The sequence below is a fragment of the Macaca thibetana genome, chromosome 12 (assembly GCF_024542745.1).
Source record: "Macaca thibetana thibetana isolate TM-01 chromosome 12, ASM2454274v1, whole genome shotgun sequence".
NCBI classification, from domain to species: Eukaryota; Metazoa; Chordata; class Mammalia; order Primates; family Cercopithecidae; genus Macaca; species Macaca thibetana.
The window spans coordinates 47,141,401-47,160,677 of record NC_065589.1 but is presented as its reverse complement, the minus strand read 5'-3'; the positions used below and the strand labels follow the sequence as shown (position 1 = coordinate 47,160,677).

Here is a 19,277-nt window from a genome sequence, read left to right as displayed (position 1 = left end):
CCTACTCTGTCTAAAAGCATATTTTCTAACTATTCCTCTCTCAACCACAATTACCTGGGAAATGACTTTTAGTACTTACAATGATAAAAAAAAAAAAAAAAAAAAACCAGACATACTTTCAAAGGAGAGAATTGCCACACTGATACTCAGAATCATGTGCCTTTATATTAATTGAAAGCCAGTCCCAAAAAAATGCTGAAGGGATTTTTATCAACAACTGTATGACTAGAAAACCTTCCCATTTTAGGAGACTATTATAAAGGAGATACTATATATATTATGCTGTTTAAAATATAATTGCATTCCTTTATAACCACAATCTATACCCCATTCTTTTTAGTCATTAACCAAGTTCCTACAATTTATTATTGGACCTCACCAGTCTTAAAAATAAGATTTTGAGGCAATTTGATCTTTGAATGTAAGAGTAAGAACAAACCATGTTCATAAAGATATTTTAGAATTTAATTCAATTTATTTTTCTGGAGTAGAAGTAATAGCAATCCTCGAGATGATAGGACTTGACAGCCCCAATGTTCAGACCCCTCTTTTAGGTTTCTCTGGTCAAAACACAGATTGTTCAAGGAGCTTATAAGGATGCGAGTTTCTCTATTTCTCCCACTTAATTGTGGAATCCAGATTTTCATAAGGGGGGATCCACAAGGCAGTTTCTGAAATATTAACTACAACATAAGACTCAAAGCACTCTTCCGAACTCAGATTTCATTTCAACCCCAGGGGATTTTTCTAATGAGAATTTTTATTTCTAAGTAGCTCCTTATTCAGGAGAACCATTATCAGTTTATATATTTATTTATTTTTGCACACACTGCAAGCTACTTAAGAGTTTCCATGTGAAAGACTCAATTTCGATCAGCTCCTGAAATTGCATTTACTTGTCCTTGCAACTTTCAATTTGGGTCTTGTATTTTAAACTTTTGTGCCCATGGCATTTTAAAATATATGACAGCTTTCTCACAATTGGCTGTCAGTTGACCCCTCACTGATCCTGTTACAGCTGCTCTGAAGGGCTTTTTCCCTGTCTTTGAGCTGCTGCCAGAATCCTGCAAACAGAATTCACATAAATCCCACTGCCTATATTTTATCACAGCATCCCAGACCTACCCTTCAAATTGCTGTTTTCTTAAGCCATTTTCTCATGATGCAGTTATAGAGGGAAGCTTAATTATATTTTATAAAGCTTAATCTGCCAATGCTGGAGATAGGTGCCTAGGAAATGTAGCTTTTTAAATTGATGGTTTTCAAAATCTTTTAATATGCAAGTTTCACATTTTCAAGTCAAAGTGTACGAAAAAATATATAATGAACACGTGTGTGAATGTATATACAGTTGACCTCACTATTTGTGGATTCCACATTTCCAAATTTGCCTGCTCACCAAAGTTTATTTCTAATCCTAAAATCAGCTGGCAGCATTGTCGTGCTCCTTGGTGGACATTTGCAGAGCATTAAAGATTTATGTCATCCAACACACTTTCCCAGCTCAGGTTGAACCAGGTGAGAGGCTCTGCTTTCTTGTTTCACCTCATAACCGTAAACTAGTATCCTTTTTCATGGCCTATTTAGTACCAGAGTTTTCACATTTCTGTGTTTTTGTTGGCGATTTCACTGTTTAAAATGACCCCCATGTGTAACGCAGTGCTGTTTTTTTTGTTTTTTTTGAGACGGAGTTTCACTCTTGTTGCCCAGGGTGGAGTGCAGTGGCGTGATCTCAGCTCACCGCAGCCTCCACCTCCTGGGTTCAAGCGATTCTCCTCCCTCAGCCTCCCGAGTAGCTGGGATTACAGGCACCTGCTACCACGCCCGGCTAATTTTTGTATTTTTAGTATAGACAGGGTTTCACTATGTTCGTCAGGCTGGTCTCGAATGCCCAACCTCAGGTGATCCACCCGCCTCAGCCTCCCGAAGTGCTGAGCGACCGCACCCGGCCAATGCTAAGTGCAAGAAGGCTGATACGCCTCGTAGAGAAAATATTAGCTCATGTCTCAACGAAGCTCATAGAATTGTGACCGTGAGTTAATGTTAATGACTCAACATTGTATATTAAATAAGGTGTCTTTAAACAGACACAAATAAGGTTATTTATTGATCAGCTAACAAAAATGTTGTGACCAAAGAAATAACCCTGTATTTATTTCCCCAGGAGCAATGGTTCAGTATTTGCTAATTCAATGTTGGAAGCAACTTTATACAACGTAATTCCCATGAATAACAAGAATTGACTGTATATGTGTTTGTTTATATATATACATATGCACACGCATATATACATACAAGATGGGGTCTATTTTATATATAAAATATGTATAAAATAATTCCACATGTATATATAATTAGAATTTACTAACCACAGGCACTGTATCATAAAGAATTTTGGGATGCGATTCTGCAAGTTTCTTGATCTTTCTATTCCAGGAAGCTCCATCCAGAAATAATCCATAAATGAAAACACCTAAATATAAAAGAAACACGTTAATATAACACTTTATATATGCATTTTGATTGAGTTCTGAATCTGAAATTTCTAATGTAAGTACTATGCAGGTGATACTAGATTTGCAGCCTAAGACTTGTTCTCCAATGAAAGCAATCTCCTGAGTGTTTTAACATCCATATTTCAAGAACATTGAAACTTTGCCTAGTGAAATAATGCAATAGTAAAATTAGGTGTGGAAGACGAAAGAGGAAAGAAATTTTAAATGAGTCTATGGGAAGTTCTCAGTGTGTGTGAACGTTATCAAATTTACATTGTTAATTAGTCAATAATTATACTGTGTTTTCAGAAGCTGTGAAATCTAGGGGGAAAAATAGTTCTTAATAAAGGTAATAGGGATCGAGTGGTGGCCAGTGGGCAGCATATGAACAAAGTACCCTTCTGTAGATCTCTAATGTCGTAAGAATTAAATTGCTCCTCCCCTTTTAGAATTTATTCTTACTGCCAAGAGCTCTCCTTAGTCTGTTGATGATGAAAGACACGTGATGAACTCTCTCTAGAAAGTGATGTTGTACACTAACAGCTAAAGAGTACAAATTAGGCAATCAGTGAAACATGAGTTACTTTCTTTGGCTTTACATTTTTTGTAGAGTTGTATATGAAAATCTACTTCAGCAATGCTGTCCAATAGGACTTTTTGCAATGATGGAAATGTTCTATGTGTTGTCCCATATGGTAGCCACTAGCTACAAGAGGCTGGTATTAGTAAGTTGAACACTTGAAATGTGGCTGGTGTGACCAAATAACTGAATTTTAAATTTTATTTTAATTATAGTTAAATTTAAATGGCCACATGTGGATAGTTTAATGATGGAGTTGGGGAAAGACCCTTTCTCTTCTCTGGGTTTTAACTGATGGGAAGAATACGTTGGAATACAGTATCAGTTCTATTAATTGACAAAGCACTTGTCCAATAACTGCCAATGTATAACTCTGGTAAAGCTGGATTGCAAAATGGACCTTGAGCCCGGGGCAATGGAGGGGTGGACCTGCGTGAGGGAAGAGATGGGTCTGTAGAGCACATTCTGCGTCTTTACCTCTGTGGCCAGCTCTAAGGCCAGTCCACCAGTCACCAAAACAGGTGGGGATAGGGCAAAGAAGGAGAACTTTATAGTATGAAATACAATGGAAAAGAAAGAGAACCTATACACAGGTCCAAGTGAGCTATTTAATACCCTCCCTGGTATTAAATACCCTCCCTGACTGACTCGAAAGCATAGCCCAATAAATTTCTGCCTCTAACCAATCAGACTAGTTATTCCTCATTTGGGAAGAGTGATAATATCATAGAAAGTAAACCAAAGAGTTCATGTCAACACCTAGAAAAGTGGTGATAGGGATAAAAGTTCTTTCCAACCCATCAATTGTATAGGAAATAAGGTGAGAATCTTTAAATACATTTTTATTTCTCATGGCTAGTAAGGACCATGAAGATACAGATATATAGAATATATAGAAAATGACAGATGTTAACAGGTCCTTGTTCATAGCTGTCCTGCTCTATGAGTGATGCCCTTTGCCATCTGTGAGATGTCATCAGCACATAGTGTCAGCTACAGTTTTTCCAGTTCCCCTCTCGTTCACTATTTGCTGCCTCCCTTCATGCTATGCAATGCTGTCAACTGGTGACTGAGTCACCTAGTAGTACCTAGCAATTCAGATCAGAGGAAGCTTAGGTAGTTGCATCTATAATATAGGATCCTGTGACGATTAATATTGTCAACTTGATTGGATTGAAGGATGCAAAGTATTGTTCCTGGGTGTGTCTGTGAGGATGTTGCCAAAGGAGATTAACATTTGAGTCAATTGAACTGGGAGAGGCAGACCCACCCTCAATGTGGGTGGACACCATCTAATCAGCTTCCAGTGCAGCTAGAATAAAACAGGCAGAAGTTGGAAAGAGCAGACTTGCTAAGCCTTCCAGCCTTCATCTTTCTCCCATGCTGGATGCTTCCCACCCTCAAACATCAGCCTCCAAGTTCTCTGGGTTTTGGACTCTTGGACTTACTCTAGTGGTTTGCCAGGGGCTCTTGGGCCTGTGGCCACAGACTGAAGGCTGCACTGTCTGCTTCCCTACTTTTGAGGTTTTGGGACTCAGACTGACTGATCCACTACTGGCTTCCTTGCCCCTTAACTTGCATACAGCCTATCCCGTGGGACTTTACCTTGTGATCGTGTGAGTCAATTCTCCTTAATAAACTCCCTCCCATATATACATATATCCTATTAGTTCTGTCCCTCTAGAGAACCCTCACTAATACAGATTTCAAATACTAAAAAACTTTCAGCAGCATTGTAGCCTTTAGGTGCCCCTTTTCATTGTATTTTAATTTAATCTTAGGTATATAAGGATGACATCTTTATGAGGCCCAGAACCTAGAAACAGGAACATACAAAAATATCTATAAAGTATGGTGAAGGGGTAGAGATTGGAAAAAAAAGAAACTTGGCTTCTATCCCAAGCTGTTCTCAGGTGTGATTTATGTCCCTCCCACTAGGGTCCTATGAGAAATTGATTCCTTGGGGAAAAACCCATTTATCTAAATCATTCCATGGATTCTCTTTTTCTTTCTGATAAATAGCTAAGTAAGAAGGAAAAAACTAGGATGACAAAAAGGCTAATTTGTGGATATGTATGCTTATTGGTGAAATGCATATGTGTGTGTTGGTAAGTGTATAAAATAATAAAGTTTGAGATTTTGCAGAAATCTATCAGCTATTATAAATTAAGCCTGGGCCAACACTGTGGTAGTCAGTAAAACAGTTTAATTAGCTGATGACTGCTCTTCAGTGTATGATCTTGGAACACTAAATGGGCTTTATGGATCCTTTAATAAGTTGTGTTTTATTTTTACTCCACTGTTTTCAAGATAGTTTTGGATTTTTAATACTTGATCTTCTTTAATAAGAGCTTCTGTGGATTAAATTAGTAAATCAATGTAAAAAGAAATATCAGCTACCCTGTAGAATAATTATGTTCAGTATATAATAACGGGCAACACAATAGTTTAATCTTGGGTATTAGCTAGTTCAGAAGCTTCTGGCAATGCTTATAAATTCAGTCTTTTAGCTGAGTTCAAAAACATAAAACCCTTAAAAGATATCATCAGTGCTGCTCAAACTTCAACCCAAATGCCACCTTCTGCCTATTATAATAATATGAAAAGAACTAGAAAAAAATTCATGCATCTAAATTAAATACTTAAGAAGTAACCATCACTCCTTTAAGAAAACATTCCTTGAGAAATGTGATGTTTTCAAACTTCTACCAAAATACTCAGTAGCTAAGCATGAGAGCCAGATGACCTGAGTCTGAATCTCAACTCTGTCCATTATTAGCTGTGAGACCTACAGCAAGTTACTTAACCCCCCTGAGCCTTAGTTTCCACCTTGTCTAATGGCGGTAATAGTAGTATCTGAGCCATAGGGGTACTGTGAGGATTCAGTGTAATGGACTGGGCATTTTCTGGATCCCAGCAGTGGTACAGAGCAGCCCCACGGTAAGTATCCGTGCCCTTTCCTTGATTTGCTTTTACCCAACTTAAACATTCCTTTCCTCCATTGCCAAATACTTAATTTGAGCCAAATTATTTATCCTTCTGGTATGTTGCTAAATTTATCTAACTATACTTTTAATTTTATGAGGGCAGGGGCTCAAACTCATATTTATTAGTGTATTTTATGACATGTAATATAGTGAGCTGTATGGGAAAAAATTTTGTTAAAGCTTATATTCAATAAATAACTTAGCAGAAGGTTGTTAAATTTCCTTCTGTATTTGTTTTATTTATTTATTTTAAAAGCCTCTAGTGGGATAAAGTTTCTTTTGAGTATGTTAAGAATAAAGAGATTTTGAACAAATGGTCAGATTAATGGTAGGTTAGGCATCTGTGACTGAAAAATATTATTTCTAAGATATCATATGTCCCAATGATTCTTTATTCCTTGCATTCATTGTTCTTAAATGTGTTTCTGCAATAAAACTGTTTAAGTATTAGAGAGTGGAATAAAAGGTATCTTTAAAAGGTTGGGTTCGAGTCCATACATTTTTAGTGGATTCCAGTAGCATAATTTTTGGAATTTCTCCAGCAGCATTTGAGGGCCCTTTATGTGCTAGACACTGAGAGGCACTCAAGAAAGAATGGTGCAGACAAACAAGGTCACCGCTCTTCTGGTATCTGTACTGTAGTGAGGGACAGAGATATAAAGAAACAAACACATAAAATCATTACAGTCTGATGCTTTGAAGTTAATAAGCAGAGTTGCAAGAGGGGATAATAAGGTGAAATGGGCGGCTCCAACAGATGAAAGTGGTGTTCCCAAGATCCCAAAAGAAAAGAATGTGAGCTGTTCTAGAAACTGTCAGGAGGTTAGTGTGACCTGAGCATAATGGCACATGATGAGCTTGTATGGGTGGGTGGTGGCTAGAACACGCCAGGCCTCATTGTCACCATAAGGGGTCTGGATTTTATTCAAACCACAAAGGGAAAAAACGTATTTAGTTGTCTGGGTTTTCAATGGAGACCAAAAGCTGATATAATCTATTTTCATTTTTTAAAAAATTCTGTGGCTTCTATACAAATTAAAGGCAATAAGTGGGTAATGACAGTAGGGAGACAGGATAAAGGCTAGAGGAGAAGGCAAGATAAAAAAGGTGGTGGGGCCAGGTGCAGTGGCTCACGCCTGTAATCCCGGCACTTTGGGAGCCCAAGATGAGTGGATTCCTTGAGCTCAGGAGACCAAGAACAGCCTGGACAACACAGGGAGACCCTGTCTATACAAAAAATGAAAAAATTAGCTGGGCATGGTGGCGCACGCCTCTGGTCCCAGGTACTCAGGAGGCTGAGTGGGAGGATCACTTGGGCCCAGGAGGTCAAGGCTGCAGTAAGTCAAGATCACACCACTGCACTGTAGCCGGGGTGACAAAGTGAGACCCTGTCTCAAAAAAAATAAAAAAGTTGTGCTGACAGTAGGATGATAGGTGAGCAACTGCCCTTGATATGAACAGATGAGGGAGCAGAAGAATGAAGAATTCCTGGGTTTCTGTCTGGATGGTGGTGCCATTTATGGAAATGTCTCATTTTACATATTCAGGAGATACCAAAGTGGAGATTTCAGGTTGGCAATTGGGTATGGAGGTCTGATCTTAGAGGAAAGATCTAGATTGAAGATTCAGAGATTTACATTTGGAGGACTTAAGCAGAGTTAATGTTTAAAGATACAAAAAAGAATAAGGTCACTTGGGGCTAGGATGCTATCAGAAAAAAGAAATAGTCCCAGGACTGAGTCCTTGGAAACTGTAATATTAAGGGAGCCTAAACCAGCCAACCTGCATGAATGTGGCCAATGAGATAAGGAAAATCAGGAGAGGGTGATGTCCTGGAAACAGAGAAGCATGTCTCTAGAAAGATGAAGATGGCAAGTGGTAAAAATCACTAAGAAATTAAGATGAAGACAGAAGAGAATTCATGGGATTTGTCAACATGGAAGCCATCGCTAACTCTGAAAAGAACAGCATCAGTTGATTAGAAAGGATGAAAGGTAGACAACAAATAGGAAGTGAGAACCTGCAGACAGCATGTAAAGACAATTCTTTTGAGAAAGTTTGCTATAATGGTAGCGGAGATCCGGGACAGCAGCTGAGGGGGATGTAGAAAGACAATTGAAATGGTTGATTTAAGATGAGAGATTCTAGAGCATGTTGTAGGTTGACAGGAATTATTTATTAATGAGAGAAATCATTTATTCCTGAAAGAGAGGGCACAATTAAAGGAGCAAAGCCCTTGAGAAGGAAAAAGAAAATGGGATCTAGATTCCTCAAGGGTACAGACGTTGACAAATGCAGTGAGTCAGTGGTGCTAAAAGCTCTCTTCAGATGGCTTTTAATTTTTTTCCATGAAGGATAAGGTGAGATGTGGGAGCAGAAGGAAGGGCAAAGAGGGCATAAGTGGTTGTTTTGACAGGAGGAAAGCAAACATCCCCGGGAATAGTAGTGGGATTGCTTCATAGTGTTACAAACCATCTTGAGATTTGTGACATCAATTTAAAATAAAACTTCTTGGCACACTAATGTGATTATCATACACTGTTGTGATTACATATCTACTTGTTAGTGTCTTCCACCACAGTATAAATTAGTTGAGGGACAAGATCCTAAACTGTACCCTGTTGATATCTCCAGTGCCTGACAGAAGAGTGAGCCAGTGAATCCATCATTCAGTGATGAATAAGGAAGTTGTCTTCAACACATTAGTTAAAGCAGTACACATTAACAGTCACTTAGAGATTAATGTCATTTATATAAAGACAATTTTGGTAAAATTCTGTAATCTGTAGCATTTAAAAAATAACATTTAAAATAGTGGTCTTGTCCACTAAATTTGAAATAAAACATCAGGGTAGCCATAAAGTGTAGACAATCATTGAGAAAATAAAGATTTCCTCACAATCCTTCAACCACAAAGCAAATGTTTCTATTAGGTGTAAGTTTTGGAATGGTAAGCTCCAAGTTTTGGAATGACATATATATAACAGGAAAGAATACATATTTTAGGATTCTACAAAGGTATACACTTCAAGGGACCAGGAAAAACCTTCTTTTCTTTTTTTTTGAGACGGAGTCTCGCTCTGCCGCCCAGGTTGGAGTACAGTGGCCGGATCTCAGCTCACTGCAAGCTCCGCCTCCCAGGTTTACGCCATTCTCCTGCCTCAGTCTCCCGAGTAGCTGGGACTACAGGCGCCCGCCACCTCGCCCGGCTAGTTTTTTTTGTATTTTTAGTAGAGACAGGGTTTCACCGTGTTAGCCAGGATGGTCTCGATCTCCTGACCTCGTGATCCGCCCGTCTCGGCCTCCCAAAGTGCTGGGATTACAGGCTTGAGCCACCGCACCCGGCCTAAAACCTTCTTTTCAATGCTGTACATGTCAAGTCCCCACAGTCAACATAAGATTATGGCTGATTATCCCATGTGCTGTTAATTTGATGATTACCTTCTTAATACTTTAGGAATAACTTCTAACTTATAAAATTTTGCAAAAAAGTATAAACGACATATATTCTTTACCCAGATTCATCTGCTGTTATCATTTTCCTCCCTTATTTGCTTGATCATTCCCCCTTACTCCTTCTCTCTCTCTTTCCCACTGGCTCACTCATTTGCTCTTTGTATCTCAATAATTTTTTTCTCCAGCATTTAGGGTAAATTACATTCATGTTTATTACTTTTTTAACAGCTGAGGAAAGTAAGCTAGAATGTCATGTTTTTGTTCAGTGCCCAGATATGAGCCGACTTATTCTGTCACTCACTTACCATCCTCAGGAGGATGCTTGTATTCTTTGTCTTCCATCACTTCATAGTCAAACCCAAGAAGATCAATAGGAATTGTGTATTTCCTGGCGTAGTTCTGCTGGGCACCAGTCAGGAAGGCTTGTGTGAAGAAGAAGCCAGAAAGCCAGAAGACTGGAGGAGGACCAACCTCGTACCATTGCTAGGGTGTAAAACACAAGTGGGCTAACAGTAGCGCCTTTCAACCTTTTTTTTTTTTTTTTTTTTTTTTGAGACAGTCTCACTCTGGTTGCCCAGGCAGGGCTCAGGCGAGCCTCTCACCTCAGCCTCCCAAGTAGCTGGGAATACAGGCACACACCACCACACCTGGCTAATTTTTCTGTGTTTTTAGTTGAGAAGGGGTTTTGCTATTTTGCCCAGGCTGGTCTTGAACTCCTAGACTCAAGCAATATGCCTTCCTCAGCCTCCCAGAGTGCTGGGATTACAGGCGTGAGCCACCACACCTAGAGAGCCTTTCAACTTCTGAATACAACACTACTTAATAAAATTTATCCAAAGACACTTATTATCTTTTAGATGAACTAATAAATGACCTCTGGGTAATAACAAGCCATACTCGCAAGGTTTAAAAACAGGTGGCATATTCGGTGTTTGTCCTGACTTCAATTTCATACCTATCATATCAGCTTGGAAATTACAATGTGCATTAATGCAAACAAATGTCTGTTTTATACGTCATTCTTTCAGAAAGGCTCCCTACAATACTGAATATCTGATATGCATTGTTACACAATATATCATGTTATATAGTTGAACGGAAGAAGAGATCCCCATAAAGTCTGGTCTGATGGTTCTGGTTTTTTTTTTTCACTTTTTTTCTCTCTCTAATTAGTCATTAGTACCCAACAGAAGGTTGTTTTGGAAGTTTTTCTTCCTACTTCACTAAAACACAGTAAAATTCAACATATAGGAACACAATATTGTATAAGAAATTCCTGGAAGAAGCAGGGTAGTGAGACCTTAAGGCCTTTAGAAATATCAAGATACTTTAATTCTCTGTTCATAACATATATTCTAATGGTAAGTCAGTTGAATACCAACTTTAACTAGATAGTAAATGAGAGAAGCAAATCTGAAGACATGAGTTTGAAAAGCTTTTCCCTATAAGAGCCCAAGGTATAACTTCAAAAACAATCTTAGTTCCTTAGTATTGACTGTAGCAAACAAAGGGCCTGTATTATCAAAAGGGAGATTAACCATTTTATCCCTGCAGAAATATCTTCATAGGCAGTTTTTGACACATTATATACAGAATCTAGGAAATGAATCCATATTTCTAAAAGGTATAATTGTTAATAAGAACATAGTTAAGCACCAATATTACCAGACAATTAGTAGATAGGCTTCTGCCCACTCAACATTTCTAAGACAATTAGCCTTTGAGGTCATTACTGACTTGGGCTGAACCAGCAATCTAGTGATTTCACGACCTAGAAAAGTGCTGGGCAATGAAGCTCTAATACCCCTCACTGGTCGCTTGACTGGCTTTCTAAGATGTTCTGCTGTAGGTATCTATTTTAATGTTAAATACTTAGTGGAAAAACCAACATAGCTAGATGTTTTCTCCCTTCATTTAGTACTAGCTTTTTGACAGTTCGGTGTAGCAGTTATATACATTACATGAAATATTAAGTAGTGCTGAGTTGTGCTTGGGAGGCACAGAAAAACTAGAGAGAAATACCCATTATAGTAAGCATTCTGAAGAAGAAAATGAAACCAGGAGAAACTTAACAATATACGGTCATTCGGATGAACTTACCTGCAAGAATTTTAGTCTTGCAAGGAAGTCATGCACATAGCTGCCAAGTGGTTTAAGGCTTGGGTAGGATTTACGCATCCACATTTCTGGAATTTTGACATTCAAAATGCTGCTAACCACTTCTTCAAGATCTGTAGACATGACTACAAGCCCCTGAAACACATTTAACCTTGGTTAATATAATAGTATAGATTATGATAGACTATAAGCAACCACCTTTTAAATACCTCCTTCACAATTATCCTCTGTTTACATTGTGATTAGTTAAGGTTGAGTCATACAGGAAAAAAAAAAAGTGAAGATATTTGTTTTTGCTTACAAGTAGGCCACGCAGTCTGAATTATTCCTTAGAAAAATATCAACAATTTTAATCTAACCAATTTTTTTTTTCTTTTTTGAGATGGGATCTTCCTCTATTGGCCAGGCTGGAGTGCAGTGGTGGGATCATGGCTCACTGCAACCTCGACCTTCTGGGCTCAACTAATCCTTCCACCTCAGGCTCCCAAGAAACTGGGACTACAGACATGCATCACCACACCCAACTGATTTTTTACTTTTAAAATTGTTTTGTATAGGAAGCCAGGCAAGGTGGCTCATGCCTGTAATCCTAGCACTTTGGGGCTGAGACAGGTGAATCACTTGAGCTCAGGAGTTCAAGACTAGACTGGGCCACATGGCGAAACCTCATCTCTACAAAAAATACAAAAATTTTCTGGGCGTGGTGGTGCACGCCTGTAGTCCCAGTGACTTCGGGGGCTGAGGCAAGAGGATCACTTGAACCTGGGAGGTCGAGGCTGCAGTGAGCCAAGATTGTGCCACTGCACTCCAGCCTGGGTGACAAAGTGAGACCCTGTCTCAAAAAAAAAAGTTGTAGAGATGGGGGTCTCACTGTATTGCCCATGCCAGTCTCAAACTCCTGGCCTCAAGCAATCCTCCTGTCTTGACCTCCCAAAGTGCTAGGATTATAAGCATGAGCCACTGCACCTGCACCTGAACTAACTAAATTTTAATAGAAAAATCTTAATCAATACTTGGCTACTCACCAGCTATTAAATCACAGACTAACCTTGACTTAGTTTACTGTCTATTAAGTGGATAAGTAATACAGCTCTATACTGCATTCTGAAAATGCATGGTGCTAAATATAACATTAGAAAAATTACATAAAATACTTTGAAAAGTTAAAATGTCCTGGAATTGAATTATGACGTCTGGTTGACCATTTCCCATTTTGAATGACTGATGCACAGATGTTAAAACTTTGAAGGCCCTGAAAATTCCTATTTGACTTTTAACTGGGCCAGTTGCTATTATTCATTTCTGTCTTTCCTATAGTTGAAAATATTCCAACTAACATAGGGAGAAGATTTGGAAGTAAATTTGATGTACTAAATATACAGATTTCATTTGCCTTCTTCTCAAAACCTCACTAAAACAGCAGTAAAAGAATTTACTTTTTAAAGACATAAGCCCCCAAGTGTGGAAACAAAGAGGGGAAGGGAAAATGACAACACAATTGTGGGAGTTAGAAAACATATGGACCACTGGTAGTAGACTTAGCATACAGAAGAAACCTGATCCTAAATTGGCAGGGGGAAAAGCTAAGAATCAACCAGACATACACTGCACAATACCCCTAAATCTTGGGAATGAAGGTCCTAGATACTTCTGAAAGTGGGGCGAGTAGGGCAGTGTTAAAGATCATTAAAACATGGCTTAAAAAACAGAATTCTAGATCTTCTCCCCCACCCCACAAACTACGCATTGCCTACCTTGAATACAGCCTGGTGAGGAAAATGCAGAAATCCCTAGAGTGGGAAATGCCAGGCCCTGTTAGGGCCAAAGTTACCACGCTGAAATCAGGGGGATTAAGTGAATGCATGAATACTGGATGCTCAGATTCCCTGGGGCTTCTTTTCCCTTTTAATTCCTAGAATACTAGAGCCAGCCCTTTATCTTCCAGGAAGGACACAGGAAGAAGCAGGTCAAGAAGAAATACATAATCAAGCTGAATGTTTCTTAAACGAACAGCCTAGCCAGGTAACCTACATTGAAGACCACAGTCAACCATCACCAGTATTCTTATTGTGTTCATTCAACATGATAATGTCCCATTCTTTTTTTTTTTTTTTTTTTTTTTTTTTTTTGAGACGGAGTCTCGCTCTGTAGCCCAGGCTGGAGTGCAGTGGCCGGATCTCAGCTCACTGCAAGCTCCACCTCCCGGGTTCATGCCATTCTCCGGCCTCAGCCTCCCGAGTAGCTGGGACTACAGGCGCCCGCCACCTCGCCCGGCTAGTTTTTTGTATTTCTTAGTAGAGACGGGGTTTCACCGTGTTAGCCAGGATGGTCTCGATCTCCTGACCTCATGATCCACCCGTCTCGGCCTCCCAAAGTGCTGGGATTACAGGCTTGAAGCAGACAACCTCAAATTATCAGATACCAGAAGAGGCTTCTAACATGTAAAGTTTTTCAATTATGCATTCAACTTCTAAACATAAAAAAGATTATTCCGATTTTTATTTCTTCTTGTATCAATTTGGTAACATATGTTTTCGCAAGAATTTGTCTATTTCATTACGTTTTAAAATGTATTTACATTTTAAATGTATTGGCATTGGAATGTTTGAGAAGGGAGGCAGAGCAAGATGGCCAATAGAAGCCTCCACAAATCATCCTCCCTGCAGGAACACCAAATCTAACAGCTATCTACTCAAAAAAGCAACTTCATAAGAACCAAAAATCAGGTGAATGACCACAGTACCCAGTTTTAACTTTTAGTCACTGAAAGAGGCACTGAAGAGGGCAGGAAAGACAGTCTGGAACTGCTGATGCCACCCCTCCTCCATCAGCCGGCAATGGCGGTATGGCACTGAGAATCTGTCGCTTGTGGGAGGGATGGCACAGTGATTGAGACTGTGCTGGAACGCAGTGCCTTCTTGTCACAGAAGATAGCAACACCAGGAAGAGCTCAGCTGATGCCTGTGAAAGAAGCATTTAGGGCTGGGCGCAGTGGCTCACGCCTGTAATCCCTGTAATCCCAGCACTTTGGGAGGCCGAGGTGGGCGGATCACCTGAGGTTGGGAGTTCGACACCAGCCTGACCAACATGGAGAAACTCCGTCTCTATTAAAAATACAAAATTAGCCGGCTGTGGTGGCACATGCCTGTAATCCCAGCTGTTCGGGAGACTGAGGCAGGAGAATTGCTTGAACCCAGGAGGCGGAGGTTGCAGTGAGCCGGAGATCGCACCATTGCACTCCAGCCTGGGCAACAAGAGTGAAACTCCGTCTCAAAAAAAAAAAAAAAAAAAAAAAAAAAGCAGCATTTAGACCAACCGTAACTACAGGGGAAACACACACCCCAGCGGTTGGAACTTGAGTTTCAGCAAGGCTTGCCACCACCAGCTAAAGTGCTCTGGGGTTCTAAATAAACTTGAAAGGCAGCCTAGGCCACAGGGACTACAATTCCTAGGTAAGGCCTAGTCCTGTGCTAGACTCGGAGCTAGGGGCTTGTGGGGCATGCCATCCAGTGAGACACCTGCCAGGGTGGCTAACAGAGTGCTTGCGCCGCCCCTCGCCCAATCCCAGGCAGCACAGCTTGCAGCTGCAGGAGAGACTACTTCCTACTGCTTGAGGAGAGGACAGGGAAGAGTAAAGAGGACTTTGTCTTGCAACTTGGGGGCCAGTTCAGCCACAGTAGGATGGGGCACCGGAAACAGTCCTGGGGCCCACATTCTAAGCCCTGACTCCTGGACAATATTTCTAGACACATATTGGGTCACAAAGGAACCTTGCACTCTTGAAGAGAAGTGCCCACTCCTGGCAGGATTCATCACCTGCTGGCTAAGGAGCTCTTGGGCCGTGAATAATAAGCAGCAGTAGCCAGGTAGTACACACCATGGGCCTTGAGACTCAGCGCCATGCTGGCTTTAGGTGTGACCCTGCACATTCCCACCTTGGTGGCTACCAAGAGATTCTTTTTTGAGGAAAGCACAGGGAAGAGTAAAGGGGGTTTTGACTTGCAGCTTAGGTACCAGCTTGACTCCTACAGTGGGGTATACACCAAGAGGTCTCCTAGGGTCCCTGATTCCAGGCCTTGGCTCCTGGATGGCCTTTCTGGAAAGGAGTTTAAGACTAGCCTGGGCAACATGGTGAAACACTGTCTCTACAAAAAATACAAAAATTAGCTGGGTGTTGGTGGTACAGGTCTTTAGTCCCAGCTACTTGGGGAACTGAGGCAAGGGCATCACTTGAACCTGGGAGGGTGAGGCTGCAGTGAGCCAAGATTGTGCCACTGCACTCCAGCCTGGGTGACAAAGTGAGACCCTGTCTAAAAAAAAAAAACAAAAAAATTATAGAGATGATGTCTCACTATGTTGACCATGCTGCTCTCCAACTCCTGGCCTCAAGCAATCCTCCTGTCTCGGCCTCCCAAAGTGCTGGGATTATAGGTGTGAGCCACTGCACCTGCACCTGATCTAACCAAATTTTAATAGAAAAATCTTCTTAATCAATACTTGGCTACTTGGTAGCTATTAAATCACAGACTAACTTTGACCGGCAACATTCACCACAAGGTGGCTGAAGACCCCTTGGGCCTTGAGTGAAGATCAGCAGCAGCCTGGCAGTACTCCCTGTGAACCTGTGGTGATGGTAGCTACAGGGGGAGGCTCCTCTGCCTGTGGAAAGGGGAAAGAAGACAACACAACTGGGTTTGAGAATAGCTTTGTCTTATGGTTTGGGTGCCAGCTCAGCAGCAGTAGAACAGAGCATCAGGTGAACTATTAAGGTTTCAGGCTGTAGGCTCTGACTCCGAGGCAGCATCTCTGGACTGGTCCAGGGCCCAGGGGAACTGACTGCTGTGAAAGGAAGGACATAAGCCTGGCTGGCTTTGCCACCTGCTGATTGTAGAGCCCCAGGGCCTTGAGCAAACATAGACAGTAGCCAGGGAGTGGTTACAACAGGCTTTGGATGAGACCACTGCTGTGCTGGTTTCAGGTCTGACCCAGCACAGTCTCAATGTTGGTGGCCATATGGGTGCTTTTGGCATCCCTCCCCAAGCTTCAAGCAGCTCAGCACAGAGAGAGAGAGAGTCTATGTGTTTATGAGAAACAAAGAGAAGAGAACAAGACTCTTTCCTTTATAATTTAGAGAAATCTTCTGAACCTTATCCAAGACCACCAAGGCAGTATCTCCATGAGTCTGAAACAGCTACAGTGTTACTGGGCTTCTAGTGCCCCCTAAAGCAGATACAGCTGCAGTGACCAAAAACTTAGATCACAACATCCAAGTCCCTTCAAATATCTGGAGAGCCTTCCCAAGAAGCATGGTACAAACAAGCCCAGACTGCAAAGACTACAGTAAATACTTATCAGTGCCCACATACTGACAAACATCCACAAGCATCAAGACCATCTAGGATAATGAATAGTGTCTGGGTAGCAAAAAATAAAATAAAATAAAAAATAAGACCATATAGAAAACATGACCTTACCAAATAAACTAAATAAGGCACCAGTGACTAATCCTGGAGATACAGAGATATGTGACCTTTCAGACGGAGAATTCAAATAACCGTTTTGAGGAAATGCAAAAAAAAGATTCCAAATAACACCGAGAAGGAATCCAGAATCCTATGAGATAAATTTAACAAAGAGATTGAGATTTTTAAAAAGAAGCAGAAATTCTGGAGCTAAAAAATGCAATTATTATGCTGAATAATGCATCAGAGTCTCTTAACAGCAGAACTAATCAAGCAGAAGAAACAACTAGTTAGCTAGAAGACAGGCTATTTGAAAATACACAGTAAGATGAGATAAAAGAAAAAAGAAGAAAGCACACCTACAAGATCTAGAAAATAGCCTTAAAAGGGCAAATCTAACACTTACTGGCCTTAAAGAAGAGGTAAAGAGAGATATATATGGGAAGAAAGTTTATTCAAGCAGTAGTAACAAAGGACTTCCTAAACCTAGAGAATGATATCAATATTCAAGTACAAAAAGGTTATAGAACACCAAGCAGATTTAAGCCAAAAAAGACTACTTCAAGGCATTTAACAATCAAACTCCCAAAGGTAAAAAAAATAAAGAAAGGATCCTAAAAACAGTAAGATAAAAGAAACAACATACAATGGAACTCCAATATGTCTGGCAGCAGACTTTTCAGTGGAAACCTTACAGGCCAGGAGAGAGTGGCATGGCATATTTAAAGTGCTGAAGGAACAAAACTTTTACCCTAGAATAGTATAACTGGTGAAAATATCCTTCAAATATAAAGGAGAAATAGAGACTTTCCCAAACAAACAAAAGCTGAGGGATTTCATCCACACTAGACTTGTTCTATAAGAAATACTAAAGGGTGTTCTACAACCTGAAAGAAAAGGATGTAAACGAGCAATAAGAAATTATCTGAAGGTATAAAACTCAGGGTAATACTAAGTTCACAGAAAAACAGAATATTGTAACACTGTAAGTGTGGTGTGTATACTACTCATATCTTGAGGAGAAAGACTAAAAGATGAACAAATCAAAAATAATAACTACAACAACTTTTCAAGACACAGACAGTATAATAGGATATAAATAGGAAAAACAAAAAGTTAAAAAGCAGGAGGGATGAAGGTAAAGTGTAGAGTTTTTATTAGGTTTCTCTTTGCTTGTTTCCTTGTTTATGCAATCAGTTTTAAATTGTCATCAGTTTAAAATAATGGGTTACAAGATATTATCTGCAAGCCTCATGGTAACTTCTAATCAAAAAACATATAATAAATCCACAAAAAATAAAAAGCAAGAAGTTGAAACATACTACCAGAGAAAAATCACCTTCACTAAGAGAAGGAGAGGAAGGAAAGGAAGAGAAAACCAGAAAATAACAAAACGGTGGGAGTAAGTACTTACTTATCAATAATGTTGAATGTAAATGGACTAAACTTTTCAATCAAAACACATAGAGTGGCTGAATGAATTTTTTTAAAAAACAAGACCCACTGATCTGTTGCCCATAAGAAATACACTTCACCTACAAAGATACATATAGACTGAAAATAAAAGAATAAAGATATTCCATGCCAATACAAACCATAAAAGAGCAGGAGTAGCTATACTTATATCAGACAAAGTAGATTTCAAGGCAAAAACTACAAAAACAGACCAAGAAAGCCATTATATAATGATAAAGTGGTCAATTCAACAAGAGGATATAACAATTTTAAATACATATGCATCCAACACTGAAAAATCAAGATAAAGCAACTATTACAGTCAAAGAGAGACATAGACACCAATAAAAATAGTAGCTGGAGACTTCAACACTCTACTTTTAGCATTGGACAGACCATCCAGACAGAAAATCAACAAAGAAACATCAGACTTAAACTGCACTGCAGATCAAATGGTCCTAATAGATACTTACAGAACATCTCATCCAGTAGCTGCAGAATACACATGCTTCTTACTCAGCACATGGATCATTCACATGTTAAGCCACAAAAAAAGTTTCAAAATATCCAAAAAATGAAATAATATCAAGTATCCTCTCTGACTACATGGAATAAAGCAAGAAATCAATTACAAGAGGAATTTTGGAAACTATACAAATACATGGAAATTAAACAGTATTCTCCTGAAGACCAGTGAATCAATGAAGAAATTAAAAAGGAAATT

At 39.8% G+C, this 19,277-nt stretch overlaps 1 protein-coding gene across 1 annotated transcript in view; it reads right to left on the bottom strand.

The window, feature by feature from the left end:
- DNAH7 (dynein axonemal heavy chain 7) overlaps positions 1 to 19,277 on the bottom strand; it is a 341,486-nt gene that overhangs the window by 619 nt on the left and 321,590 nt on the right. The window contains 3 exon segments of the mRNA XM_050752319.1: positions 2,370 to 2,473; positions 9,824 to 10,001; positions 11,619 to 11,771. Coding sequence (XP_050608276.1) covers positions 2,370 to 2,473; positions 9,824 to 10,001; positions 11,619 to 11,771 — 435 coding nt within the window.